The sequence below is a fragment of the Panthera tigris genome, chromosome E1 (genome assembly GCF_018350195.1).
Source record: "Panthera tigris isolate Pti1 chromosome E1, P.tigris_Pti1_mat1.1, whole genome shotgun sequence".
In the NCBI taxonomy this organism is placed as follows: Eukaryota; Metazoa; Chordata; class Mammalia; order Carnivora; family Felidae; genus Panthera; species Panthera tigris.
The window spans coordinates 60,628,110-60,654,502 of record NC_056673.1 but is presented as its reverse complement, the minus strand read 5'-3'; the positions used below and the strand labels follow the sequence as shown (position 1 = coordinate 60,654,502).

Genomic DNA, 26,393 nt, shown 5'->3' with positions numbered 1-26,393 from the left:
TGATTGGGAAGTTTGAACAGGTGAGCAGGAGGTTACTCAAGGGGAGGAGGCGTGGTCTGAGGTTTCTGCGATTTTCCCGGAAAGGGGGCATGTCGGGGGCATAGTCACTCAAGGTGGAGGACACAGAACAAGATGGAGTCGGCCGGTGTAGGTCTGCTCTTTCAGACTCAACAGAGGCACCTTGCAGGTGGATGCTACTTACCCAGCAACAGGAAGGTTTCCTGCTGCTCCGGCAACAGCCCAGCCAATGCGAGGCCACTATACTACCAGCTCCCAGTTTAGTCCAATGGACATTCTGTTTACAACAGCCCCGCCCACCCACCAACTGTATAAAATGGCCTCCACGTCCTGGTCTCCAGACTTGCTTGTTGTTCTGGGTTGGGGTTCTCTGCTATTCTCAAATAACCCCATCTTTACTGATAAAATAGCTGGCAGTGTTATTTTTAAGGTTAACATCTTAGTAGGATACATTGAATCTATAGATCAAAGTAGCAGGACTTGTTTTTTACAATAACTTTTCACACCATGAACAATTTTAGCTGTACTTCGATATTAAAGTGTTTACATTTTTTTTGGCCATAGTTTGTATACGTCTGTTGTTACATTAACTTCAGAGACTGCTTTTTATTCACATTGTAAGCGAGGCTTTTTTGAGGCATAATTTACAGACTTGCTAGGGGTCAGTTACCCCCAGTTAGAGTGGCGTCCTTAGCACGTGGCTGTCAACAGCATAGGCGACCTGCTTCCTGACTGCATTTGCTAGCTTTGCTCTGGCACAACACCAAGGTGCCCTAATGGCACCCCTTTCACTCTCCCTCCAAGCGGTGGAAGAACCAGAGGGCCTGAAGGCCTACCCCAGCCCCACCCCAGCTCGGGAAGTCAGCAGCCCTACTCCGCCCCCGGCAGTCAGGGAAGTCCGTCGCTCCGCACCTCGCAGGGTGGAAACCTCCCACAGTTCGCGCCCAAATGCCGGAAGTCAGTCGCCCCGTCCCCGGAAGTCCGGAAGCCGCTCCCTGATCGTCCCCAACCCCGGAAGTCGGCAACTCTCGCTCCCTAAGTCCGGAAGTCAGCCACCCCGCCCGGCCCCCGGCAGTCCAGAAATTACCCCCAATCCGACCCCCAAATGTCGGAAGTCAGCGACGCCCGCTCACTAGAGTCCGGAAGTCAGCCGCCCCGCCTCCGGCAGTTCAGAAGTCAGCCGCTCCGCCCTCCGCCCCGGAAACCACCCACAGCCCGCCCCCAAGCCCGGAAGTGGGTACTCCAGCTCCCGGCAGTCCGGAAGTCGGTGCCGCCCCGCCCCTGGCAGTCCGGAAGTCAGTCGCCCCACCCCCGACCCCGGAAGTCGGCGGCTGGTTGTCCGCCGCGAGGTCCCGGCCCTGCGCTCGCGCCCGCCGGGTCGTGCGCTCGGTAGGGTCGGGGGTCGGGCCACCATCGAGGGCTGCGGGCGGGCTGCAGGTGGCGCGGGCTGGCCACGCCTGGGTTCCAGGGCGTCCTGGAGCTGCGGGAAGCGGGCCGAGCGCGCAGGGCCTGGCTGTGGGGGTCGGGAGCAGCCCAGTAGTGGGCCAAGATCTAGGACCTGGGTGTGTCGAGTGAATGCACCCTTTACTGTCAGATACTTGATTTGACTTTCCTGGAGTTTCTGCAAAGCCACTCCCTAGCTGGGTCCCTCGAGCAGTGCTTTGCGGGCGCTGCGGTCTTCGGGGCAGTTAGGCCGCTCGGCGCAGCATTTACTCAGCAGATGCTTGTGCTCGTCCTGACCCTCTGTTGCATAGCCTGTTGTCCCAGCGGCCGGAGGGGATCGTAGAGTGGCTTTCTCGGCCAACGCCAGGGCGTACTCAAGCTACCGCGAGCCTTTCAGTTCCCTTTCTTGGTGGAGGCCGGCACAGGGAAATGAGGGCGAGCTGGTGGGTTCTGCTGCGGTGTCAGAAGCTTGAATGCACGCTGCAGAGGGCTAACGGTTTCCAAGTTGGACGGGGGCAGGTGGCGGTCAGGTGCCTGTTGACGCTTTGCGAGGCTGAGCAGAGCAGGTAGCCCCAGTCCAGTCGGTGTAACTGGGCAGAGAAGGGCCTTGAAAAAGAAAGGATCTCTGGGGGCTGCAGAGATGGCCGTGGGCACAAGCTGACTGGTTCCACCGGTGCCCAGGCTTCCTTCCTGGGGAGGAGCTGGGCGCTTGTGTGCAGACAGTGGCGGGAGGACTCCAGTTGTCTCTGTCTGCCCGTCCGCAGCCCGTCTCCTGTTGAGAGTGGTGCCCTCGCGGTCCAGGGATGTACATGCAGGTGGAGTCACGCACCAGCTCCTGCCTCCATCTGAAGAGGGCTCCAGGCATCAGGTCCTGGTCTCTGCTTGTTGGTAAGAATTTCCATGTTTTCCCTCAAGTTAAAAATCTAACTTTAAAAAAAGATGAAAATGAAACTAACTTGTTCTTCCTTTGTTCCGTTACCCCCAAGTATAGCAACTATTTTGTTGCTTTGTATCTTCCCAGCCTTTACGCTCTGTGCATGCCTTTGCAGAGAATTCCCACAGCCCTTTTTTCACCACTCAGCTTCTCCTACTGTGTGTGTTCTTTTGAGGTCTTGCCGTTCCCCTTTTACTTGCTTTCATACACCTGCTTGCAGGTGTATGTTGCAGGCTCACGTGATGGGCCACAGTTAATTCCTGTTTTCTCTCTGTCCCTGGCGCCATCTTTCCGAGGGTCCTGCACCCGACTGTGCTGCGTTGGTGGGATCCGAGGAGTGAGGGGTGCGATGGCTGTGCCATCAGCAGTGGTCTCTGGTTCATCTTTCCCGTCACCCTGCATGTGGCCTCTTGCCTGTTCTGCCTCACGTGCCATGTGGTGAACTTTATATACGTCTTGTGTTCGTTCCATACCACATGCTGTTGGCAGGTTCCTCTGTCTGGTTCCCACTCAGCCCTGGAAACTTGAGTAGAGAAGCGTGTCCAGGGAACACTGTGAATGGCATTTGCCATGTTTCCGAGTGTACTTCCTGGATGTTTCCCCCACTTAAAAACAATTTTTTTTTTTAATTTAAATTCTAGTTACTTAACATACAGTGTGTTTCCCCCACTTGTGAGCCTGTGGTCTTCTGTCCCCCTGCTCCCCACCTGCAGCCATCCCTGACCCCCGAAAGGCCTGCTTGTCTGGGCCTGGGGCTCCTGGGAGGAGGGGGCTCTGGGCTGGTGGTGGCCCAATACTGAGGCACCTGCTTTCTTTTCTCTTTGCAGGAATCTTGTCTATTGGCCTGGCTGCCGCCTACTACAGTGGAGGTGAGGTGCTTCATCTGCTCACCCCCTGCCCCGCAAAGTAACTTCCTCTGCCGTTTGGGAAACAGAGCAAAGAAACAAAACCCTTCATTCGTGACCCACTGAGGCATAGCCTTAGGAATTGGCGCCCCTGCCTCTGCAGCCCCAGCTCTGTGCACTGGTGTGGTTTTCCTAGTATGCCTGTGCCATGAAGCCTGTGCCTTCCCTTTATATCTGGAGCATTTTCCTGTATCATGAAATATTCTGCAAAAAGGTGCTCTCTTGTGCCAGCCTGATGTTCCAGTGCAGGCTGAGCCATACTTGCAGCCCCCCTGTAAGTTCCTGCCCTTCCATTGTCACAGGCTATGCCAGCCCAACTCCTCTGTCTCCAGTAGACACTGGAGGGGATGCTGAGGGCACCCAGAGCTGGCTGGCCGTCCTGGGCCAGGGTTCCTTGCAGGCACGGGCAGCCAGCCAGCCAGCCCCAGCCAGCCCCAGACACCACTCCTGCCCAGTGTCCACTGGGGCGGGGCCCCTCATGGCCTTTGCCCTTCACCTGGCTGCGTCCTGTGTTTGCTCCTCAGATAGTCTGGGCTGGAAACTCTTCTACGTTACGGGCTGCCTGTTCGTGGCCGTGCAGAACCTGGAGGACTGGGAGGTAAGGTCAGCACAGGCAAGGCCGCTCAGGTGTTTCTGCTCCAGGCTTCCCCACGTGGGCATCACAGCAGATGGAGAGGCTCTGAGGCCTGAACTTTTAGCTTAGTGGTTTCTGGTTAGTGGCATTCGGCTCCTGGGCAGGGAGATCTCCTGAAGCTGTTTTTCTCCTAGAAGCTCTTCGTGACTGTTTGCACTGAAATTCTTTACTCTTGAGTGTTGCCATAGCACGGAATAGAATGATGGGCTCCCTCGGTGGCTAATGTCTGTCTCCCTTGGTGGCCAACAACCTCCCCTGTGCCTTTGTCCCCTTCATGAGGAACCACATGACCCAGCGTTGCTCTCTGACCTCCGAGCTTTGACCTCCATGCTTTTGTTTGACAACCTCAGCTGCTGTGCTTGCTTCTCTTTTGCTTGCAGAGAGCACCTGCTTTGATGCCCCTCTTTCTCTCTACACACCCTGGTCCCGTGCTCCCAACAGACAGGAGCACGAGAGCATCTGGCTGCAGGTGTTTGGCTCTGGCAGAGCACTTGGCCATCAGGGTTGGGTTTCAGCTGGGTGTCTTCCTGAGCGTCTGCTCTGGCGAGTCCGGGCCTCCTCTCTGGAAATTTTGTGTGTGGCTGGCTTGCAGAGAGGCCAGCAGCCAGGTGATCACCTTCTGGCCGGTTTTCCAGGAAGCTGTCTTCAACAAGGGCACCGGGAAGGTTGTGCTGAAGACGTTCAGCTTGTATAAGAAGCTGCTGACTCTTTTCCGAGCTGGTCACGACCAAGGTGAGGCGCAGAGAGTGCACAGGACCCAGGGTGTGGCGGGAGGCCGGCTGCCCCAGGCTGGATGGAGGGTGGTGAGTGGAAAACAGAGACCAGGCCTAAGGCTGGAAGTGGGGTGGGTCCAGGCTGGCCATTCAGTGACTTGGGGTTTTGCCCTGCCTGGTGGACACAGGGTGCGCCCAGACATTGCCGGGTAACCCCTAGCTCAGTGGCCAGCCATCAGGGACCAGGAAGGCATTTTTCAGCAGTTGGGGGGAGATGAAGCAGAAAGATGGGCAAAATAGAGCTCAGCTCCTCCCTGATGCGCTTGAGGGCACGGGTAGAGTTTTCAAGGGGCCGGCAGGAGTGCTAGATGCCCAGACAATGCTAGTGGCCCAACCTTGCGCTGTGGTCACTGACCAGTGATGAGGGTCTCTGTACGGTAGCCTCGAAGTGGCGGTGCCCAGCACACAGGCAGGAGGGGCAGGCGGGAGGTGGGCAGAATGCAGACACTGACCAGCTCCCCCGCAGTGGTGGTCCTACTGAATGACATCCGGGACGTGAACGTGGAGGAGGAGAAGGTCCGCTATTTCGGGAAGGGCTACGTGGTGGTGCTGCGGCTTGTGACGGGCTTTTCCCACCCTCTCACCCAGAGTGCCATCATGGGTCACCGCAGGTAAGCTGTGGGCAGGGGACTCGTTTGGCCAGGGCTGGCTGCCTGTGCCCCTTACCCCCATCAGGTGGCCCTCACAGTGGACTGCCCAGCATGGCAGGGCACAGGGAGGGGACTTGGGGAAACATGGACTGTCCCTGCCACTAGGGGAATGTTGGAAGTCCCCACAGGGACAGAAAGGTCTCCTTGAGGACAGAGGTCTGGGGTCAAGTGAGGGTCGGGGCCAGAAGGCACCAGGTCCTAGAAGTGGGCGGTCCGGCAGGAGGTAGGTGTGGTCTTCCTGGCCAGCACCTCCGCGGGGGTAACTTGCCCCTCCTGTTGTTGCCCGGCCCAGTGACGTGGAAGCCATTGCCAAGCTTATTGCAACCTTCCTGGAACTGCACCGCCTTGAGAGCCCCGTGGAGCTGTCTCAGAGCAGTGACAGTGAGGCTGATGGTCCAGGGAGCCAGAGCTGACGCCCGCAGAGCCCCTGGCCTTGGTTCTGGTGGCACCCTCGTGGGCCTCCTGGGCCACCAGCAAGTCTTCCTCCAGCGCCTGGCTGTGTCCCTGGCAGCCCCGGGGTGGGACCCTCAGCCATTCCTGCTGCTTGCTTCTGTCCTCTGAGGACGCCACAGGCTGGACTTTCTCTGCAGGCTTTGAGGTGTCCGGGGAGGGCATGAGCCTCAGATCTGCCTCTTCCTGGCATCGGACGGCTCCAGCCTGGGCAGCGTGGAGACTGGGTCTCTGGAATGGGAAGGATGCCCAGGCTCCCCAGGGTGGGGAGGAAGGTTTGCCAGCACTGGCTCCCCCCGAGCTGTTCAACCCCCTGGTGCAGCAGGTGAGCACAGGGCCAGCAGCTGGATCAGGCTCTGAGGATGCCCATGCTGGCGTGTTGTCCCCAGGAATCTCAGTGCTCCCTACACACAACCTCCCTTCCCCGGCTGGATGTCCTCTCATTGGTTAGAGAGGTCCTTCCTTGCCCAGGGTCTGCAGGGCCCAGGGCAGATGGCGAGGGTCCTGTCTGGCTGTGTGCACTGTGGCCATGCCTGAGACCTCCCCAGCCCACAGACAGCAGTCTCCACCCAGGATCACGGCTGGGCTGTCACAGGGCAGAGAAGGCCTCAGCCTAGGCGAAGCCTGCTGGTCACGAGGAGGCTCGCTCGGCTTCACGGTGGGCCTAAGCCAGGGCATCTCCCTTAAGAATCAGGTCCTGGCTTCTTGAACCCAGGCAAGAGGTGGGCTGGGCCCACAGCTGCCCCTCAGTGGGGCCCAGGGCCGCAGGGCGGCAAGGGCACCTCTGAGCAGGCCCTCAGGAGGCTGTGTCTAGGAATGGTCAGGACACAGAGCACTGCAGTGTCCCCAGGCCCTGGGTGAGTGAGGACAGTAGTTTCTAGGAAGCGAGAGAAACGAGACACTCCCCCTTCTCCATGGTGGCCGCCAACTAGCCCTGATTTGAGGACATAGTCATTTATACAAGCCAAAGTTAGGTTTTTAAGTCGTTAAGTCTGAAAGCCTTTTTCTAAAATAAAGTATGAAACGTCGTAACGGGTTTGTGGTGTGTTCATCCCAGACGATAGATGCTCTGTACTCTGGAGGCGGCTCCCCGCCCCCCCCCCCCCTCCGCCTTTGCTGGGCCCCCAGGGTGAGGAGGGTCTGGGACCCCTGAGCAGGCCTGACTGCAGCCAGCCAGACCCATGGCAGTTCTAGCTTCCACTCCCTTTATTTCAAAAGAGCCGAAGCTCCCACACAGACTAGCAAGTAGGCCCGGCACATCATGCCTTCCATTGGCCTTTCCAACGACGGCGGTCCGCGCCGTGGGTGCTGCCCGTGGCCGGCAGTCCCAGGCGCCTGGCAGACCTAGGGGGGCCCCAGGGGATGGCTCAGGCTCGGCCCCTCCCCTCAGGGGTCCTGACCCGAGTGTGGGCTGGGGCCGGGGCCGGGGCCGGCGCCGGCGCCGGCCGCCTCCCTGAGGTCCTGCACCAAAGCCTGCAGCCGCTGCAAGCTGGGCCGCGCGTTCTCCTCCAGCCACTCCTCCACGGCGTCCGGGTAGAAGACACGATGCAGGGCGGCCTCCAGCTCCTGCACCAAGGTGCTCCACCTGGCCAGGAGGCTGAGGACCAGAGCCCGTGGTGAGCCCGCCTGCCGGGCACCCCTGGGTGACAGCTCACAGCCTGTGCGCCACGCTCACATTCCGAACAACCCTACAGGTCGGTATGGTTCTGGGCCTCAGTTTGCCCATCCATGAAACATGGCTATTAGTGCCCACCTCACAGTGTTGTTGGGGATAAATGAGTGACTATTGTGTTTTCACATCTAAAACTGGAATGCTCTTTACATCTAGCTGGCAGGGTTTTTCTTTATGTGTGAACCTGACAGCATCTGATGGCATCTAACCCTCCGTGGACACTGAGTTGGCCTTGGCTCAGAGCTGTGAGCCAGGAGAGCCCGGGGGCAGGGGGGCTGGCTGGCTGGCTGGGACTCTGTCCCCACGGTGCTGGGGGGGGGGGGGAGGAGATGTGGGGCATGCGCCAGCAGCAAGGCCAGGACAGGTCTCCAGCAGGTCTGGCTCCATGATGAGCCCTGGGCCCTCACCTTCTCAGGTGGGAATGGGAATAACACTGAAGGCACAGCAGTCAGCAAAGCTGACTCCCCTAGGAATTCGTGGCCGCAATACCTACAGAGCTTGTCTTAGTTCAAAGCCAGTAGCCACAGAAAGCTGTCATCGGGCGGCAGAGGACGCGCAGCCCTGGGGGTGGGCACCGCGGGGAGGGGGCGGCTACCTGAGCGCCTGGGGCTGGATGTGCTGGACCATGACCGGGTGGATGAGCTTCCGCCCGCGGTGATAGGGGCTGAACCAGCCGGTCACGTACCTGCAGGCAGTCCGCACAGGCAGACCCGCTGCAGCTGACGTGTCTGCCTCACGGTGGTTTTAAGATCCTACTTCTAAGAAACTTAGGAGTCTGGGAGGCATTTTAAACAGTCGCTTGCCCCCGGAAGTCTGTCTGTGGCCACCCTCACCCTGTCCCGGGGGGAGTGCGGGGTGGGGCTCAGCCTCTGCCTGCTCACCTGTCCCTCTCCAGGAGCGTGTCCACAGAGCTGCGCAGGTGGAGGCCGACGTGCGTGATGAGGGCCAGGATGTCGCTGCCAGGGAAGGAGCCGGCCCCCTCGCTGCACGGAGAGCCACCGTGCTGAGACGGGTCCACAGAGTGTGAGGGCAGAGGCAGGGCTGGGGGTGGGCAGGTTACCTCATAAGATCAGTTATTTCTAGGCTTGAGATCCCAAGAAAGTTCTCCACTCTTGCTTTAACGTCTTCGGTAAAGCCTCCTGCAACCAACCACAGATGGAGGTGGTTGGAGGGGCCTCTGGAGGGGAGCGAGGCAGGGGCCCTGTGCCACGGTGCTGGCCTGGTGGTGGGCAAAGTGGCCAAGGAGGCCAGCATGCAGGTGCCAGCCCCAAGGAGACCTCGGGGAAAGATGGGCCCGTGGCTTCTTATTAAACACACGAAAACGGGCTCATTATGCTAAGAACAAGAAAACAGAGAATCAGGAGCAGCGACACCCCTCGGGAGACCGCCGGCTGTGCCTCCGGCGCCCCCACGGTCTCCCGGGTGCACGCAGCACCTGGCAAGTGTGGTTTCTCACACGTGGAGCCGTCCCGAGCAACTGGAAAGAACCAGAGAGGCCAGCAAGCACCACTGTGGGCCGGGCTCCACGTCAGTGTGGGTGGACACATGCCACTGGTGCAGGAGGGCGCCAGCTGGGAGGGCAGGAGGCCTGTGTCCGCGGAGGGTGGAGGGCTCCACAGCAGCAGTGCCCTCCACGGAGCAGGGAAGCTGAAGCCAGCGCCCAGCACGAACGGGGTGTCCGCTGGGGTGTCCCTGTGCCTTCCTCCTAGCGGTTCACAACCACCGCTTCAGAAGCCATCGAAGAGAGCGGAGGGCGGGTGTCTGTGCTTTTCCTGCTGCATGCAGCCTGCACGCAGTCTGGGAGCCGGGCCTGCTCCCCCCAGGGCCTCCCACACCTTTCTGCACCAGCACCACGTGCGCCAAGCAGTCCTGTGGTTCAGGTGCACATGGTTCTGTGCCATCTGCGAGTCCCCGTCTCTGCCAAAGTGGCAAGTGCTGGGGCCAGCCCGGGCATTCAGTGGATTTACATAGCAAGGGCCCTTTTCTGCACCTCGCCCATGGTGAATTTCCTTCACGGGCTCTCTGGGGGCAGCAGGGGGGGTGGTGGCTGAGCCCCCCTCTGCTGGTGTGAAAGACCAGAGTCCAGCCCCAAGGAGACACAGTCGGCGGCATCAGGCACTCCCGCCACCCGGGAGGAGCAGGAGACCGTACCGTGTAGGAGCGACTGCAGACAGACGGCCAGGGACGGGATTCCCACGGGCAGCAACTCGCACAGCACGGAGAAGTGATCGTACCTAAGTGCAGGGGAGAGGGGCGCTCAGCTCCCGCTTGCACACGAGACAGAGCTGGCTGCTGCCTCTGGAAACATCCCACCCAGAAGGCCCTGCCTGGGGGCCCGCAGCTGCCTCCGCCTCTGCCCTCCCGGGCGCAGCAATGGACCAGGCCTTGGTCCGGAGGAGGGGTTCACGTGCCGCTCCGCTTTTCAAATGGTGTGAAATCCCCAAGGAGCCAAAATCTGTCCCCATGCCCGCCATATATGAGACAAGTCACATGTGGCCCCCTGGAGGCAGGGCTGCCGAAGCGGCCCTCTGCAGAGTCTGGGGGCTGGCTGGCCGTGGGGTGTGAGGCGCCCAGGCGCCTCCCCTCTGACTGAGGCCCAGAATGGATGGGCCACGGAGGGGTGGTCGTCCCGGGCAGCAGCGCTGCTTCGACCCTCCGAGCAGGTCGGCCCGGGAGCTTCCCCGGGGCCTGGGTGGCCTTACCTCTGCCAGCCGGTCAGGATGATGCCCTGCAGCATGTCTGCGGGCCCGCTGGCCGCCACCTGCAGCCACTGCACATTGTTTCTGAGGTGGTGCTCGATAGGGGTCAGGGCCTGGCTCGCCCCTGTGGCCCCCTTGAAGGCACTGGCGGCCCACAGCCGGAGAAAACCACACCTGCGGTACTTTTCCATGAGGAGAGCTGAGTGAGAGAGTGTACGGTGTGACCGGCCCGGGGCCCGAGGGGCCGTGGCCGCAGAGCCCAGACACTGAGAAGCCAGGAGGAGCCCACAACCGGGCAGGCTTAAATCTCAGAGAGAGAAGAGACTCGTGGAAAATACCACAGAGGACAGGCTATCCCGGTGTGACCCGCGACGGGACGTGTGCCAGGGGGCTCCCGGGGCTCACGTGGGAGGGGCCTGAGTGGAAGCTGAGGCGGTTAGCAGGATTCTGATGAACCTCAAGCCCCTGGGCCGCCAGGGCTCCAGGGTCTCAGAGGCCGTGGCCAGGTCACTGACCTTTGCTGTGGATGTCCAGGTCGGCCCCGTAGTCCCAGAGCACGGGCTCCACCAGCTGTGGCACCCCTGATGCTGGGGGCAGAGAGAGGCTGTGAGCTGAGGCCCGTCTGGACACATCCTGGCAGCCCACAGGCCTTGCATTACAACGGAGCACAGGCTGTCTTGTTTAGGGGGCATGAGTTGTTTTTTTTTTTAACATTTATTATTGAGAAACAGAGAGAGACAGAGCACGAGCATGGGAGGGGCTGAGAGAGAGGGAGACACAGAATCCGAAGCAGGCTCCGGGCTCTGAGCTGCCAGCACAGAGCCCGACGCGGGGCTCGAGCTCACGAACTGTGAGATCATGACCTGAGCCGAAGTCAGAAGCTTAACTGACTGAGCCACCCAGGCGCCCCAGCCGGGTGTGGATTTTGAGAACAGACTCGAAACAGTTGAGTTCTTGACAGTAAATGTCGCAACCATGAAGCCAGCCAACTTTGGAAATGACCAGACTCTGGGAGTTCTGTAAAAAGCGAACCCCCAGTCTCGGGTCCCAGAGCTTCCTACGAGGGGGAAAGGCTCTGTCTGTGTGTGACGGTGGGGGCGCTAGGACTAGTGCAGTAGGAACACATTACTCCTTGGATTTAATTCTACTTAGTCCTAGTGAGAACCCAAGTGGCCACACCTGGGGAGGGCTGCTGCCACGGACACACCCCAGTCCTGCAGAAGTGGGGGCAGTGGCTAGGCTCCAGGCCGAGGCTGTGACTGGACCATGGGGTATGTCTCTGTCTCATCCCAGAGCCTCAGCCACGACCCCTGCAGGGCTGGCCACAGGGTTGTGTGAGGCTGAGGCGGTTAGAGGCACCAGACACTCAAGGCCCAGTGGGACCCTTTCGCCCCCATCGCCCATTAGGGCCCCACGGCTACTCTCCATTCAGACTCATCACTTTGTAAGCCTACAAGACTCTAAAATGCCTTCTGGAGGAATGGCCCTTTTGTGTGAAAAAATCTAGAAAGTGGCTCTAAGGGGGTTGCCTGGAGAGAGCACTTCGGGGCAGGGGTCCTAGAGTGCTCCCCCCTCCCCAGACCAGGGTCCTGGGAGCCGCTGGCCTCCTTACTCCCTACTCCTGGCACCAGAAGCCTGGGGGGTGGGCCTGCCAACCTGAGAGCTGGTCCTCGGGGATGGCCCGCAGCATGTCGTCCCACACCAGTGGCGTCGTGGCGGGGTGCCGAGCCAGCACGTGGCAGGCCACCGCCTTCACGTGGGACAGACACAGTCTTGCTTTGGTGTTATGCTCCTGTCGCAGCCACCGTCTCGAGGCCTCACCCTCTCCAAGATAATAGACCTGGAGGGAAACACAGGCCCGCCTCCGGATCGCCCGGCCTCACTGCAGACACACTTGGGAGCGCGCGCGCTCATGCCATGTCTGACGGATCTCAGTGGCAGCTGCCTGTGGGGAGGAGCTGGTGAGGGGGGGCCCTCCTTCAACACCGAGACCTAACTTCCACTCAAGATTTCCTCTGAACATTCACAGCAGCCCGAAGGCAGAGCTAACCTGAGTGTCTGCCAGCCAACGGGTACATAAAGCACATGGGGGCTGGCTCTGCCCCTGCCGGGGGCGAGGACAGCACGGCTGTCTCAGGCCACAGGGCATCCCTCGTCCAGCTCCGTGGCTCTGCCCGCATGAGGTCACGGGTCAGCTGGGAGGGATGACCTGGCTTTATCCTTCGTCCTTTGGTACGTTGACTACTTTTGTACGTAAGAGAATACCCCACAAAGTGGGACCAGGAGCAGGGGCTGCGGCAGGAGGGACGCCCGGTGGGTGAGGCTCAGGCAGAAGAACCGTCGAAGGACCCACCTCGTCGCAGCCGACGTGGAGCCACCGGGCGCCCGGGTGCAGCTCCATGACCTGGCTGATCATGGCTCCCACCAGAGCCAGGGACTCCGCCTCATGGGGGTTCAGGGTGTTAGGGAAGAGCGCCACTTCTCGGAGGTGAGCGAGAGCCTCGTGCTTCAGCACAAACTGCGGAGAGATGACAGGAGGTGACAGGAGGTGACAGACGCTGCAGCCACCCTGCGGAGTCACAGGCAGGGCCGGCTCCAGGTCCCCAAGAGGGCGCTGGCGGGCCGGGCTGAGCCCCTGTTTCCTCCCAGTCTGCCCGGGCTGGGAGAAGAACACGAGAACCAGGCTGCACGGGCTGCTCAGTACGGTACAGACGTCAGCACGTCCTCCCCTGAACACGTGCAGAACGGAACACTGGTCAAAACAGCCATTTCAGGGCTCTGGACGTGAACCAAAGGTGAACACCACACCTGAAGCCCGCTAGCACTGTGGTAAGAACAGAGAGTCTGCGGCCCCCCCCCCCCCACCACCCGGTGCTGGCTGAGCGCAGACCCCCTGGGGCCACCGTCTGTGAAAGCGGCAAAGTCCCCGAACTCTGCGGTCCTCATGGTGTGTGTGTGTGTGGGGGGTGGCGGCTACCACCAGCCAGAAATGTGATGGGTGACCGTGGAAAGGAGAGCCGTGCACACACGGCTGAGGCAGGGGACTGGGTGAACTCCCAGAGCCCCCAGTGCCTGCAGCACAGGGTGGGTCCTGACGGCTCAAGCACACGGCTTCCTGGGCCCTGGCTGACCACCAGCCATAAAGACAGAGGGGTGGCCCCTAGGAAGCCAGGCCAAAAATATAAATTAGAATAAAACACTATGGGGTGCCTGGGTGGCTCAGCTGATTAAGTATCTGACTTCAGCTCAGGTCATGATCTCACAGTTCATGGGTTCTAGCCCTGTGTCAGGCTCTGTGCTGACAGCTCAGCCTGGAACCTGCTTCAGATTCTGTGTCTCCCTCTCTCTCTGCCCCTCCCCCACTTGTACTCTGTCTCTCAGTCTCTCAAAAATAAATAAACTGTTAAAAAAAGAATTTTAAATAATGTATAGGGGCACCTGGGTGGCTTAGTCGGTTAAGCGTCCAGCTTCAGCTCAAGTCATTATCTCATGGTTTGTGAGTTCAAGCCCCATGTTGAGCTCTGTGCTGACAGCTCAGAGCCTGGAGCGTACTTCAAATTTTGTGTCTCCCTCTCTCTGCTCCTCCCCCGTTCATGTTCTGTCTCTGTCTCTCAAAAATAAATAAGCGTTAACGCGCGTGCGCACGCACACACACACACACACACACACACACACAGAGGCATCAGTAGCCACACACAGCTGGGGAGACAGGCCTGCAGATTAAATCCAGGCAAGTCCAACCACTTGCAGGGGAAAAAGTCAGATTCCCTATAACATATTATCTGAAATGTCCAATTTTCAACCAAAAAATCATGAGATGTGCAAATAAACAGGAAAGTGGAACCCAGACTCAGGAAAAAAGCCAATGGATAGAAACTAACACTGATGTGGGCCCAAATGTCAGATTTATCGATTACTTCAAAGAAACCATTATGAAAATGTTCCCAGAATTAAACTATAATAATGAAAAATGAAAATCCATTTCATGGGCTCCACAGAAGATTTGAAACATCAGAAGAAACGGTGATTGGGATGACAGACCAATAGGGTCTCCTCAGGCTCAACAACACAGAGAAAAGGTGGGGAGAACAAAGAGACTCAGAGACCCGTGCGGTGACATTAGGTGCCCTAACGCACATGCGAAGGGAGCCCTGGCCAAGAGGAGAGAATGGACGCAGAAACACTTGAGGACGTGGCCCAAAACTTCACAAAAGTGATGAAAATAATCTACAGTTCCAAGAAGCTCGACGAGCCCCAAGCAGGATAAATGCACAGAAACCCAGACCTAGAAGTCCTACTAACCAAACCACTACAGCAAGGCAAACGTACACAGGGAGTCCTGAAAGCATCAGGAAAAGAAAAAACTTTGGGAAATAATAACATAAGGAAAGGCTGACAGAGCCTGTTCACGGATCGGAGAAGTCAGCAGAGTAGAGGTAATTTCTCCCCAAGTTGACTTACAGATTTAATACAATTTCAATCAAAATCCCAGCAAGGTTTCTTAAAGACATACAGATAAACTTAGTCTAAAATATATATGGAGAAGCATGAGGCGCCTAGGTGGCTCAGTTAGTTGAGCGTCCGACTCTTGGTTTCGGCTCAGGTCGCGATCTCACGGTTGGTGGGATCAAGCCCCGCGCTGGGCTCTGAGGACAGCCATGTGGAGCCTGCTTGGGATTCTCTCTCTGCCCCCCTCCCCATGCTCTTTCTCTCTCAAAATAAATCAATGTACATTAAAAATATATATATGGTTCAGAAATGGGCCACAAATAATGTCAACTGATTTTTGACAAAGATACAAAGGCAATTCCAAATTTCAAATTCCAAAGAAAGGATAATCTTCCAATCAGTGGTGCTGGCATGACCAGCCATCTCGAGGGGTCATAGGCTATATGCAAAACACAATAAACCTCACCCTACACCTCAGGCCTTACAAGGCAAGAGTTGACAAGAATTAAGTCAACATGGACCATAACAGCAAGTGGGAAGTGTGCAAATGTAGAACTTTAGAAGGAAACAGGAAAAATCTTCATGATCTGGTGACTGGCAGAGAAATGACACCAAAAGTACGACCCATCAGAGCAAAGCTGAGAAACTGGACTCATCAAAATTAGAGACTTTTGTTCTTTGAGATACACTAAGACGATGATGACAAAGTACAGATCGGGGGCAAATACTTGCAAATCACACATCTAACAGACTTGTATCCAGAATGTCCAGAGAACGTTAAAAACTGAACAGTTCAGAAGACAAAATGTGCAAATACTCATACGGCTATGTCACAAAGTGGGTATCCTGGGGCGCCTGGGTGGCTCATTCAGTTGGGCGGCCAACTACGGCTCAGGTCATGATCTCGCGGTCTGTGAGTTCGAGCCCCTCATCGAGCTCTGTGCTGACAGCTCAGAGCCTGGAGCCTACTTCGGATTCTGTTCTCCCTCTCTCTCTTCCCCTGCCCTGCTTGCACTCTGTCTCTCCGTCTCAAAAATAAATAAACATTAAAAAAAATTTTTTTAAACCCAAAAAACAAAGGGGGTGTCCTGATGGTACGTAAACACAGGTAAAGGACCTCCTCCAGAAAGGACCAACCTGAGGACACCTTAACTTTGGATTTGCGGCCTCCAGCACAGAGAGAGCACGCTTCCGTAGTCTCAAGTCGCCTGGTTGAAACACTTTACTGCAGTGGCCCCCGGAAACAAATGCACCCTGAGAGCCCCGTAAGGGCCCCCTCAAGGAGCAGGATTGGGAGGCCAGGCTGTGCTCTGGAACGACGGAGAAAGGGGCAGAGGGCACCGCTAGGGGGGCCTTCCAGCAGGTCAGGCGGTAGTTCACACAAGGGTGGAGACGGGGATGGCAGGTGCCAACTCAAGAGCCTGAGGAGCAAAAGCACACGATGGCCCGAACTGCAGGGGTGGGAGGGGTGCCGAACAGGGCAGCGGAGACTGGGTCTGGGGGTCACGGAGCACGGGGAGGGGAGGCAGGAGTGGGCACCGCATTGTCTAGGGAGAGCGTGAGGTGAGGAGGGAGGGTTTCGAGAGAAGCCGTGGGGACCGCCACATCCAGCGGCAGCTACAGGAGAGCACGCTGCCGGCAGAAGTGGCGTCACAGCCAGAAGTGGGGGGCCGGAACAGCGTGGGGTTTGGAAGGGAGCAGCTGGGGCCACGCAAAGCCCGAGACTCAAGTTAAAAGGATGAGAACCCGTGGCTGCATTTAGTGACTCGGAGGATGGGGGCGGGGGGGGCTGTGGAGATGCTCTGTGGCCCCTGGTGGTGGGAAGTGAGGAGCACAGAGAGCGCATCATGGAGCTGCGACAGGAAGGTTAGAGGCCAGAGGCCTGGGCGGTGGGGGGGGCAGGGGGGGCGCAGGGGCGGTCCCGGGTGCTCAGCTCGAGAAGGGAAGGGCTGCCCGTGGGTCTAGCAGGTGTATCTGTTAGAGGGAAAAACGGAACCTGCAGCCACTAAGTGTTTAATTTGCTCTTCATTTTTGATGCAGACGTGAAAAATGTTTCCGAAGATCACACAAGAGCTTGGGGAAATATTTTCAGTATTGAATGATGAATACAAGTTAAAAAGTAAAACAACTCGGCCCTCAGGGCTCCATGGGAATCATGCATCCCCCACTGGCTCTTTCCCACCATTCCTGGGACAAAGTCGCTCTGATCTAGAGTCCTGTGCTCTCCGGTCGTTTGCAGGGCAGGGGCTTGCAAGAAAGAGCTGCTCCCTGCCTGTGTACCCCTGAGCCCCACACCTGGGTATCAGGAACCTTTGTTCCTCCCACTTACCTCCATGTGTCCGAATGTCTGTACCAATGGGATGACCTCTAGCTCATTCAGTGCAGCCAGATGCAGGATCTCTTTGATTTCAGGGGGGCTAGAGAGACAAACATCGATCACCCAGAGAGGTTCACACCACCTCCATTCACACCAGAGCTCCGGTTCGCACCACCTCCTGTTCACACCCCAGCCCACGTTCACACACACACACTCATGCTCCCGTTCACGTTCCCTCTCCCTTGTCAGGCTCCAGGGGGACTCTCCTTGGGAAACTAGTATGGTCACCATTGGTCACTATTCCAAAAAGTACAAAAGATATGCCTAAGGTTTCAGAGAGGGCTCTCTAGGATTTTGGAAAATGATGCTGTTATGTTCTCAAGTAACAGTTTGCTTTTTACTTGCTATTCTTACCCAAACTATAAGAAGCAAGTCATTTTACAAGAAATTAGAAATCATATCCTAGAGCAGGAATGGTAGATGGGCTGAAGGACAAATCTGCCTGCCTGTTTTCACACGCCCCATGACCTAAAAATGGTTTCTGTAGTTTAAAATGGTTGCGAAAAATCAAAAGCGGAATAATATCTTATGACATGTAAAAATTATATGAAACTCGAATTTCAGTACCCACAAACAGCTTTATTGGAACACAGCCGTGCTCACTCATTTACATTATCACCCATGACTGCCTGTGCTCCACAAATGGTTGTAACAGAGGCCAGGTGGGCTGCACAGCCTAAAGTCCTGACTGTCTGGCCCTTTACAGAAAAGCTGGTGACCCCTTTAATAGAGGAAAGAGAAAAGAGCTTCAAGGTTGCGGTGGCGGGACTCAGCCCCGTGGGGGTTAGCTTTCGTCTAAGCACGCCTGAGGGCAGGAATGCTCCAGGTGGTGAGGACAGCACGCAGGAGGGCTAGTTGCCCACTGCGTTACCAGCTGTCGTTCATGAATTTATCTCAAAAACAAAATGATTTCCAGTTTCTGTATGTGTTTGAACCATTTCTTAAGTTAATCAGTTCTCTGAATGTATTGATTTTAAATAGACCTTTTTCAAGCTTCACAGGTACCCCAGCACTTTTTCCACTTGAAAAAACACACTAAATAAACAAAAGGTGTTCACTGTATGAAGAAAAACAGACTAGTGTGAAAAGACACCTCACTGCAATGTTAACACTCTGAGCATGCGCATGGGGCATGGACATTTTGGGGAGTTCTGGCATAGAGCCAAACCTCCCTCCAGAACGGTGGGGTGCTTCAGAGCCTACCAGTGGGAGGTTTGCTTTTTCTGACCTTGTGAACACAGAGCATTAGAACTTTTTAAAAAGTTTCACCAATTGGATAGCCAAAATGGTGTTTGACTTGTTTTAATTTACTTTATTACTATTGTATGCTTATCGGATATTTTAATTTCTTTTGGGGGATCTGCCCATTAATATCCTTTGCTCATTTTCCTTTTGGGTTATTTGTTATTGATTTACATGGACACCGTAACTCTAGGGGCGCCTGGGTGGCTCAGTCGGTTGAACATCCAACTTTAGCTCAGGTCATAATCTCACGGTTTGTGAGTTCGAGCTCCACATTGGGCTGTCTTCTGGCAGCACAGAGCCTGCTTTCAGATCCTCTGTCTCCCTCCCTCTCAAAAATAAACATTAAAAAAATCATAAAATGGACACCATAACTCTAAAGCCCGGCAAGGTACACCCACAACCACTGTATCTACTTTTACGGATTCTGACCCCCTTTCCTTTGATCTTTGTTTTCCTGATGAGGGTCCCAACCATGGCCTTAAAGAGCAGCGTCCCCTTCCCCACCCCCCCACCTCCCCCAATCCTCCACCCTCCCCCTAAATGTTTCCAAATTCTCTTCAGTGAGTGTGTTTTACTTTCGTAACTAAGACAGGCGTTTCAAAGCCAGATGTGGGCTGCCCCACCACTGCCAAACCCTCGCCTGCCCTGCCCACACCTCTGGGCGGCCCCAAGCAGCCGCTTTCTCCGTGGCTGGGGTACCTGTACGCGTGCTTGGCCCTCAGCAGCCTCAGGTGGCCCTCGTAGGGAAACATGTCTTCATACTCAAGGAGCAGCCCATTGGCGCCCAGGGCATGGAACAGAGGAAAGACCTGGGGGAACAGGGATGCTGTGAGGATGCGACTATCTGAAGGAAGGTGACAGCTGTACCCCATGCGGTCTGCCTTCTTGCTCGAGGGCATGGTTGTAGTTGAGATTCACATTTTTCCTGGAAACGTGTAACCAGAACGCATACTTTGTGTTACACCGAATCGAACTCTCTACCACATCAAGTCTTCACTTGACACAGGGTGGGTCTGCACCTGTGGAGCAGAGGCGCAGCTCAGCCTGCGGACAGCGAGGGGCTGAGGGCGTGGCAGGAAATGTTCCCACCTCCTCCTCTACCTTTATTTCAAAGGGTATGACTTCCTATTCTCAAGGATTTTCAGGACTAGTTCATGTCTACCATACACAGAACTGAGATTTCTTTCTGGTCTGATGTCAAGGCCAGGGTGGAAAAGAACACACCTTGGGCGCTGCTGGAGGGGCCTCCTGCAGGTATCTGAAATAGCAGCCCCTCCCTGGATGATGGTCGTTGCGGGTTCCACAAGATTTTAACACTCCTGTTGATGTATCTGTCAAGCTTTCTCTCTCCACAAGTGTGGGGACATTCTGACGCAAGCTGGATGGAAGGAGCAAAGGAGCCTGGGGCTAAAACTTAGCTGTAGAAAGTTCATAATCAGTAGTAGACTGCAAATTACAAAGAGAGGTAGACAGATTGTGGAAAGGAAAGAGCTCATGCAGGTCAGGCGTGTGGATAACGCAACATAATGGTCTCGGTATCTTCCATTTTCCTCGGCATTTTTCCCTCCGGTCTCCTTCTTAGCCTGTCGTGGCCATCTGACCACCACAGCCGTTTGGCACTTCGACCGTTGGGGTTGGTGGTGATCCTCTGTGTTGTGGGTGGTGGGGAGGCTGTGGGGCCGGGCGGCCTGGCTGTCCCCAGCACACACTCCGTCCGGCACTGGACCCAGCTGGGGAGAAGGTCTTCACTGTGAAACCGCACAAGCATGCACACACGTGACAGACTAGGCCCCTGTGTCCTGCTGTCAAGACTCAAAATCGTTTTACCTAATTTCCACTTTTCTGACTAGAATATTTCTAAGCAAATCCCGGACAACACAATTGTTCACCTATAAGTAATTCAACACATATCGCTGACAAAGACTTTTCACAAAAGCACAACTATAGCAACTATCCCACCTAATCAAACCACTCTTTAATATCATCCACGTTCAAATTTTCCCACGTCTAGAATCTTTTCACGTGCACCTTAAGCCCAGTCCAGACGACACCCACACACTGCACTGTTTTAACAGATTTTTTAAGGTTCTCTGATTTTTAACGGTACCCTTTTTTTAATTTGAATTTGAAATTTTAATTTGAAATTTATTTGTTGAGGAAATCGAGTCCCTTGTTTCGCATGGTTTCCCAAATTTTGGATTTGATGGATGGTATTCTTAAGATGTCCTTTCGTGTGTTTCCTGTTCTCGTGTGTGCTGGCGGTTAGACATGAAGGTGAGATTAGATCCAGGTTTCATTCTTTTCGCAAGAGTACTTCATAGATGCTTCTAGAAATCACAAGTCTGGCTGCTCCACTGGAGTGATGTCAGGCTGATTAGTGGGTTCAGGGGCATCAGCCAGACCCATGCCTTGAACTTCTGCCCAATGGTTTCAACTACCGCTGACATTACCTAGGGCACCCTGAACAGGAACTGTGAGGTGGTGACTTTCCAATGACGTCATTCCTCATGTCTGTTGGCTGGAATGCTTCCTTAGGGCAGAATTTTCTCTCAGCAATTATTTGGTTACTCCAGCCCTGCCACTGCTGCCGCTGGTGGTTCTTCAGTAAATTCTCTTGGATGTTTACAATAGCTGGTCTGTAGCTTTTGTACCATGAAGACCATTTTGGTTGGATACAAAATCCTTGATTCATGTTTCATTTTCTTGAGTACCTTAAATATGTTCTTCCTTGTCTTCTGTCATAAAATGTTGCTGTCAAATATCTGGTGCCAGCCTAATTTTCCTTCCCTCATACAGAACTTGGGCCTTCTTCCTGTGTGCCCAAAGGAGTTGTTCATTTTCATTTTCTTTAATCCGATACCTTTACCAAAGGATGCCTTAGTGCCCGTCATCCTAGGTACACAGTATGCCCTTTCCACATGCAGACCCAAGTATTCTTTAATTTCACAAAAGCGTTTTTGAATTGTAGTTTCTGAGCATTTGTCCTAGAGCACTGCTTTGGTTCCCTGCTCTGAGGACTGTTGAGCATGGCTGAGATACAGCGTCTTCCTCATCAAGAGGTGGGGTCTACCCCCAGCCTGGAATCTGGGCTGACATGGACTTGCTTTACCAAGAATCACGCAAGGCCCAGGACGGCTTGCGACTCTGGAGCCTAAATGCTGCCCTGTGACTGCCGTGCAGACCGGAGGCTGGCCTACCCTCCGTGAGGCCAGGCACCCACGTGGAGCAGAACTGAGGGGCCCAGCGGACAGCCAGCACCAACTGCTGGACATGTAAGGCCATCTGGGACCGTCTGGCATTCCTAGTTGTCAGGGGACTGCAAACACAGGAGGGAACCGGGGCAGACCGGCAGAGCCACCCACCAGACCAAAGAAACAGACGGAAGGAATTGCTGTCTGAAGCCTCTGATTTTGGGGTGGTCGACCCCCCAGCAGCAGGTCACTGAGGCAGTGGCTCCAGCAGCAGGGGAGCTGGACCTTCTTTGCTTATCTTCTGTATTTATCAATTTGTTACAACGCTTTTTATCTCTTCATGTGTGACATTTTCTTCTTCGTTATTTACTTCCCGAGTATGCTTTCCACGGTGTGTGCTCACTTCTGTCCTTCTAGTTTAGTCTCTGACTTTGTTTCCTTTTTTGTCATAACTCATTCCTGAGCCTGGTAAGCAGTTGCTCTGTACCCTTCTGTCTGGCTATTACTTGCTGGGCTTCTCTCCTTCTGATTTACACTGTTTGCTCATAGCTCCTATCATTTTCTTAATGTCTTTTATCTTATTTTGAAATATTACATACGGCTTCATCTGCTTTGCGGTCATATCTTCCTGGTGCACCTTTGTCATTATGGTGTTCCTGAGATCATGATTCTCTTTTTTCTTACAATGCCTGTGTATGATATTTAACCACAATCCTTTTCTGCTACTCATGTTTTTTATTTAAAAAGTTAAAAAAAATTTTTTTTACATTTATACTATGTATTTTTTTTAAAATTTTCTTTATTTTTTAAAATTTACATCCAAATTAGTTAGCACATAGTGCAACAATGATTTCAGGAGTAGATTCTTTAATGCCTCTTACCCATTTAGCCCACCCCCCCTCCCACAACCCCTCCAGTAACCCTCAGTTTGTTCTCCATATTTATGAGTCTCTCGTGTTTTGTTCCCCCCTCTGTTTTTATATTATTTTTGTTTCCCTTTTTTTTTTTTTAAACTTTAGAGAGAGAGCACAAGCAAGGGATAGGGGCAGAGGGAGAGAGAGAGAGAGAGAGAGAGAGAACCTGAAGCAGGCTACACATTCAGTGCAGAGCCTGACGCAGGGCTCGATCCCACAACCTTGGGATCATGACCTGAGGTGAAATCAATAGTTGGATGCTGAGCTGACTGAGCCGCTCAGACGCCCCACTACTGCTCAGGTTTTTTTTTTTTTTAATTTTATTTTTTTAACATTTATTCATCTTTGAGAGACAGAGAGACAGAGCACGAGCGGGGAAGGGGCAGAGAAAGGGGGACACCGAATCCAAAGCAGGCTCCAGGCTCTTAGCTATCAGCACAGAGCCTGACACGGGGCTCGAATTCACGAACTGCGAGATCATAACCTGAGCCAAAGTCGGACATTCAACCGACTGAGCCACCCAGGCGCCCCCCCCTTTTTTTAAAAAAAAAAAGTTTTTTCCACTACTGCTCAGGTTTAAATGAGATGTGTTTTCTTGTATTTTTAAGAATAGGTTCTTTTTTTTCTTTTTTTAAGGGTTTTTTTTTTTTTTTAAGTTTATTTTGAGAGAGAACGTGAGCAGGGAAGGGGCAGAGAGAGGGAGAGAGAGAATCCCAAGCAGGCTCCATGCCACCAGCACAGAGCCTGATGCAGGGCTTGGACTCACAAACTGCGAGATCACAACCTGAGCCAAAACCAAGATGCTTAACCACCTGAGCCCTCCAGGTGCCCCTAAGAACAGGTTCTTGTGTTTGGAATGGAGATGGGCCGGTCCAGGGCTCCCTCTCTGTGGTTACAAGAAGAATCAGGAGTTGCAGACACCATGCAGCCACTTCCACAGCACTTGGCCTCTGCATCCCTTCTCTTGGCACTGGAACCTTTCCTCTGCTCCACTTTCAATGTTCTCGCCCAGCTCACTGTGGATTCTCTTCCCAACGCTGCTGTCTTTAATGCGGGGCTGTCTTTCTAGAAGTTTCTGGAAGGTATTTCTGAGAGCCTTGGGCCTCTGCAACATCTTCTTCTGAGTCTTTCTGCACTCACTCTCAAATTGCAGCCAGTGAAACCTCTCCTCAGTTCTTCTCTCACGGAGGACCTGTACTTGCAGGGCAATTTTCTGGCTTCTCTGGTCTTGGCCCTGTCAGAATTCCTTCCTCGGTCCTCCACCACTGCCTGCCTGGTTACTAATCTCACATGGGTGTTACACTGTTTTGAGGTCTGGCTATACCGCTTGGGGCTCATGGGGACACCCTCCCACCTACTTTTGTTGAAGAGGGTATTAGTTTTCTAGGGCTGCTGTTATCAAATCACCACAAACTAGGTGGCTTAATGCAATGAGGATTTAATCTCTCTGAGTTCTACGAGCCAGAAATCAAAAATCAAAGTGTGGGCAGGGTGGTGCTCCAGGGAGGAACCCTTCCTTGCCTCTTCCAGCTCCCAGTGTCCCTGGCAGTCCTGGTGTTCCCTGGCTTATAGATGCATCCCTCCAATCTCTGCTTCTGTCTTCACAGGGTGCCCCACGTCTACGTTTCCCTCTTCTTGTAAGCACATCACTCATGGGATTAGTACTACTCTACTCCTGCAAGGCCTCATCTTATGTCGCTTATAACTGCAAAGACCCTATTTTCAAATGAGGTCACACTCACAGGTACAAGTGGTGAGGATTTGAACATATCTTTTCTGGGGACACAATTCAGCCCACAGCAAAGAAGCTGTGGGTTTCTTTTGTTGTTCCCCCTGCCCCCTTTTGCTATCCTAGTTGCTCAGTTTCACAAAGGGATTTGGGGGAAACTCAAAACCTGTGCTGCTTCCAGCATCATGCCCCAGCCTGGAAGCCCGTGGTTGTGCTCTAAATACACATTTCTACAGAATACTGTTTACCACTTTGGAGACCAAAGCCAAAGCAAGGGAGACTGACTAGAGGGAAAGGGGCTCTTACCTCAGAGAGGTAGGAGACCTTTGGTGGAGCTCCTTTAAGGTCCAGATGAACTAATCGCATCTTAAATGGTGAAGAACCTGACATTTCACTATTTGTCATGAAGTCATAGGACAAAATCTCTGGTCTGGGCACTTCTTCCTAGTGGAGAAATTCAAAGTTAGAAGCGGCGGAGGCTCCTTTTTGCCCCTTGGCCTCACACTTTGTGTTTCTGTCCTGACACGCCCAGGTGTGCTTTATCCACTAGGAGGAAACTCATTTTACCAACGTGAAAACGAATCAAGAAATCTACCTCATGTTCAGATAAAGGGACCTCTGCCACTTAATCGTGATTTGCCCCTAACACAGAACAGCACTCGTTTCCTTACAAGATGACTGTAATAACACAAGTGGCCGCAAAATAATTTTGTTTGAAAGACTGTCTTGAGCTGTATGTACCATGCGGGGAAAACAGGCAGGTAGGCGTAAACATTTTTCAGGCCCTACAGTATAATGTTTCTGTGGAAAATTTATCTTCAATTTTATTTTACTTTGAAGAGCATTAAAAATCATTTACATTCTAGAGCCCAAGTGAACTTGGTTACGGAGGAAGAAACTGTAAAAATTAAGTCTAGGTCAGAGAAAACCGTCTAGGATTTAAAATAGGCCATGGATAATTTGAAAAATAAGTGAGCCACAAGTATATTAGAGCTGACTAGTTTACATTAAAGTACAGGAAAGATCTAGAGGGTAATGAAGTAGTTGGGAAAGACTGAAATCTTCCCCCCACTGAATATAAAAGCACAAAGGATGAAATGCAAAAAGTGAAAGAAAACCTTTACATGGTGGTCATTTTTACAGTCCACTAATTCAAACTACCCATTCTGTGAAAGGATTCACAAACCCCTAACCTCAAGAAATCTATTATAAAGCAGGCAGGATAAAATAGATGCAACAGAAACCGGTTTGGTTTTGTTTTTTTTTTTTTTTTAAGAAATTATATTCAAAACAATCGCAATGACAAAATCTTCGAAGCAATTACCTAAGTTACCAGCTGCCGGGTAGATGAGTTTTGTGAACAAGCATTCTGAAATCCGCTTTTAAAGTTGAATTATTTAAAATCGTACAGACCAATTCCATTCTCCAGGGAACAGACTTAAAAGAAACACTTCCAGGCTGAGGGGTGTGCACTGGTCGTGTGCACATCCCCTCCGGTTCAGAGACAAGCCCTGCTCCCGCCCCTGCAAGCCGAGGTAAGCGAGCACCGACGTCTCACCTGAAACACACACGGTGGCTTAACAACGCGAAATCTCCGCAAAATCTGAAGGAAAAGAAACAGAAGTCAGTGTTTCATCTCTGAAGAGTGTGCGACTCTCTTTGCTCCGGCTCCCTCCTGCACGAAGTCTGCAGAAATGAGACTATCCCGAACACCGGGGCAGGAGGTCACTGATCAGCCTCTCCGCTGGGTGTGCACCCGACGCTGATGGCACCCCGAATGGCACCCGAGCTGCACTCCGCTGCCCAGTTTCGGGAGTGTGGGCAGGCCTTTCAGACCAGCAAGTGTGTGAACATTTTCCCTCCGGGTGCTCGCCTTCTCCTGACTCCGTCCTCGCGCATGAACCTCTCTGGTAGCTGCGCTCCTTCGGGACCAGGCTGCTGGCGGGGCTGGGTGAGCGGTGCCTTCTCACCCACTGGACGAGGTCCTGTGCGGAAACAGAAAGCTGCACACCAGCTGGGCCCTCGCGAGGTACGCGTGCGCGGAGCACCAGCCGGGCCCAGCACCCCAGGCGTGGCGCGGACCCCAAGGAAGGAAACGGAGACCCCGGGAGAAGGGCTTGGAGACCTCTGAGAAGGGGCCCGGAGACCCCGGCAGGAGGGCGCGCACGCGGACGAGAACGCACTTCTGACTGCAGGCTCTGAGGCTCAGCGCGTTCCGAGGACGGAGAGGCGGGCTGGGGGCGCGCGGGTGGGCGGGGTGTCCGGCGAGGTGCGCGCCCAGGTCCGCGGCGCCCCGCCCTGCTCGGCGTT

General features: G+C 54.3%; 2 protein-coding genes across 5 annotated transcripts; one reads left to right on the top strand and one right to left on the bottom strand.

The window, feature by feature from the left end:
- Nucleotides 1-1,312: 1,312 nt before the first annotated feature.
- LOC102949449 (cytochrome b-245 chaperone 1) lies at nucleotides 1,313-6,835 on the top strand. 2 transcript variants are annotated; one of them, XM_007093601.3, is made up of 7 exons: nucleotides 1,313-1,407; nucleotides 2,226-2,349; nucleotides 3,223-3,264; nucleotides 3,825-3,898; nucleotides 4,570-4,666; nucleotides 5,174-5,318; nucleotides 5,650-6,835. In XM_007093601.3, exons 2-7 carry the CDS (start codon nucleotides 2,265-2,267, stop codon nucleotides 5,768-5,770), a joined length of 564 nt encoding a protein of 187 aa, XP_007093663.1. In that variant the 5' UTR covers nucleotides 1,313-1,407; nucleotides 2,226-2,264; the 3' UTR covers nucleotides 5,771-6,835. The 2 variants fall into 2 exon arrangements, with proteins under 2 accessions (XP_007093663.1, XP_042821755.1); XM_042965821.1 differs by lacking the exon at nucleotides 1,313-1,407 and having other exon boundaries at nucleotides 1,432-2,349.
- A 116-nt stretch (nucleotides 6,836-6,951) lies between these two features.
- On the bottom strand, nucleotides 6,952-26,353 carry HEXD (hexosaminidase D). Of its 3 annotated transcripts, XM_042966444.1 has the most exons (14): nucleotides 26,267-26,353; nucleotides 25,642-26,068; nucleotides 24,390-24,527; nucleotides 18,949-19,058; nucleotides 16,957-17,044; nucleotides 12,532-12,696; nucleotides 11,835-12,018; nucleotides 10,694-10,765; nucleotides 10,182-10,377; nucleotides 9,631-9,713; nucleotides 8,540-8,618; nucleotides 8,361-8,462; nucleotides 8,075-8,164; nucleotides 6,952-7,404 (listed from the first exon to the last, which is right to left on the bottom strand). In XM_042966444.1, exons 3-14 carry the CDS (start codon nucleotides 24,486-24,488, stop codon nucleotides 7,194-7,196), a joined length of 1,479 nt encoding a protein of 492 aa, XP_042822378.1. In that variant the 5' UTR covers nucleotides 24,489-24,527; nucleotides 25,642-26,068; nucleotides 26,267-26,353; the 3' UTR covers nucleotides 6,952-7,193. The 3 variants fall into 3 exon arrangements, with proteins under 3 accessions (XP_042822378.1, XP_042822379.1, XP_042822380.1); XM_042966445.1 differs by lacking the exon at nucleotides 8,075-8,164; XM_042966446.1 differs by lacking the exons at nucleotides 18,949-19,058; nucleotides 25,642-26,068; nucleotides 26,267-26,353 and having other exon boundaries at nucleotides 24,390-24,473.
- Nucleotides 26,354-26,393: the final 40 nt, after the last annotated feature.

What these genes read in the sequence shown, in the direction of transcription:
- LOC102949449 (XM_007093601.3), top strand. Translation starts at nt 2,265, where the DNA reads ATGTACATGCAGGTGGAGTCACGCACCAGCTCCTGCCTCCATCTGAAG. An exon ending in GTCCTGGTCTCTGCTTGTTG is followed by an intron (nt 2,350 to 3,222) that starts GTAAGAATTTCC and finishes TTCTCTTTGCAG; the next exon opens with GAATCTTGTCTATTGGCCTG. An exon ending in AGAACCTGGAGGACTGGGAG is followed by an intron (nt 3,899 to 4,569) that starts GTAAGGTCAGCA and finishes CCGGTTTTCCAG; the next exon opens with GAAGCTGTCTTCAACAAGGG.
- HEXD (XM_042966444.1), bottom strand. Translation starts at nt 24,488, where the DNA reads ATGACAAATAGTGAAATGTCAGGTTCTTCACCATTTAAGATGCGATTA. An exon ending in ATCCTGACCGGCTGGCAGAG is followed by an intron (nt 9,714 to 10,181) that starts GTAAGGCCACCC and finishes CCCTGCACTTAG; the next exon opens with GTACGATCACTTCTCCGTGC. An exon ending in TCTGCAGTCGCTCCTACACG is followed by an intron (nt 8,619 to 9,630) that starts GTACGGTCTCCT and finishes GGTTGGTTGCAG; the next exon opens with GAGGCTTTACCGAAGACGTT.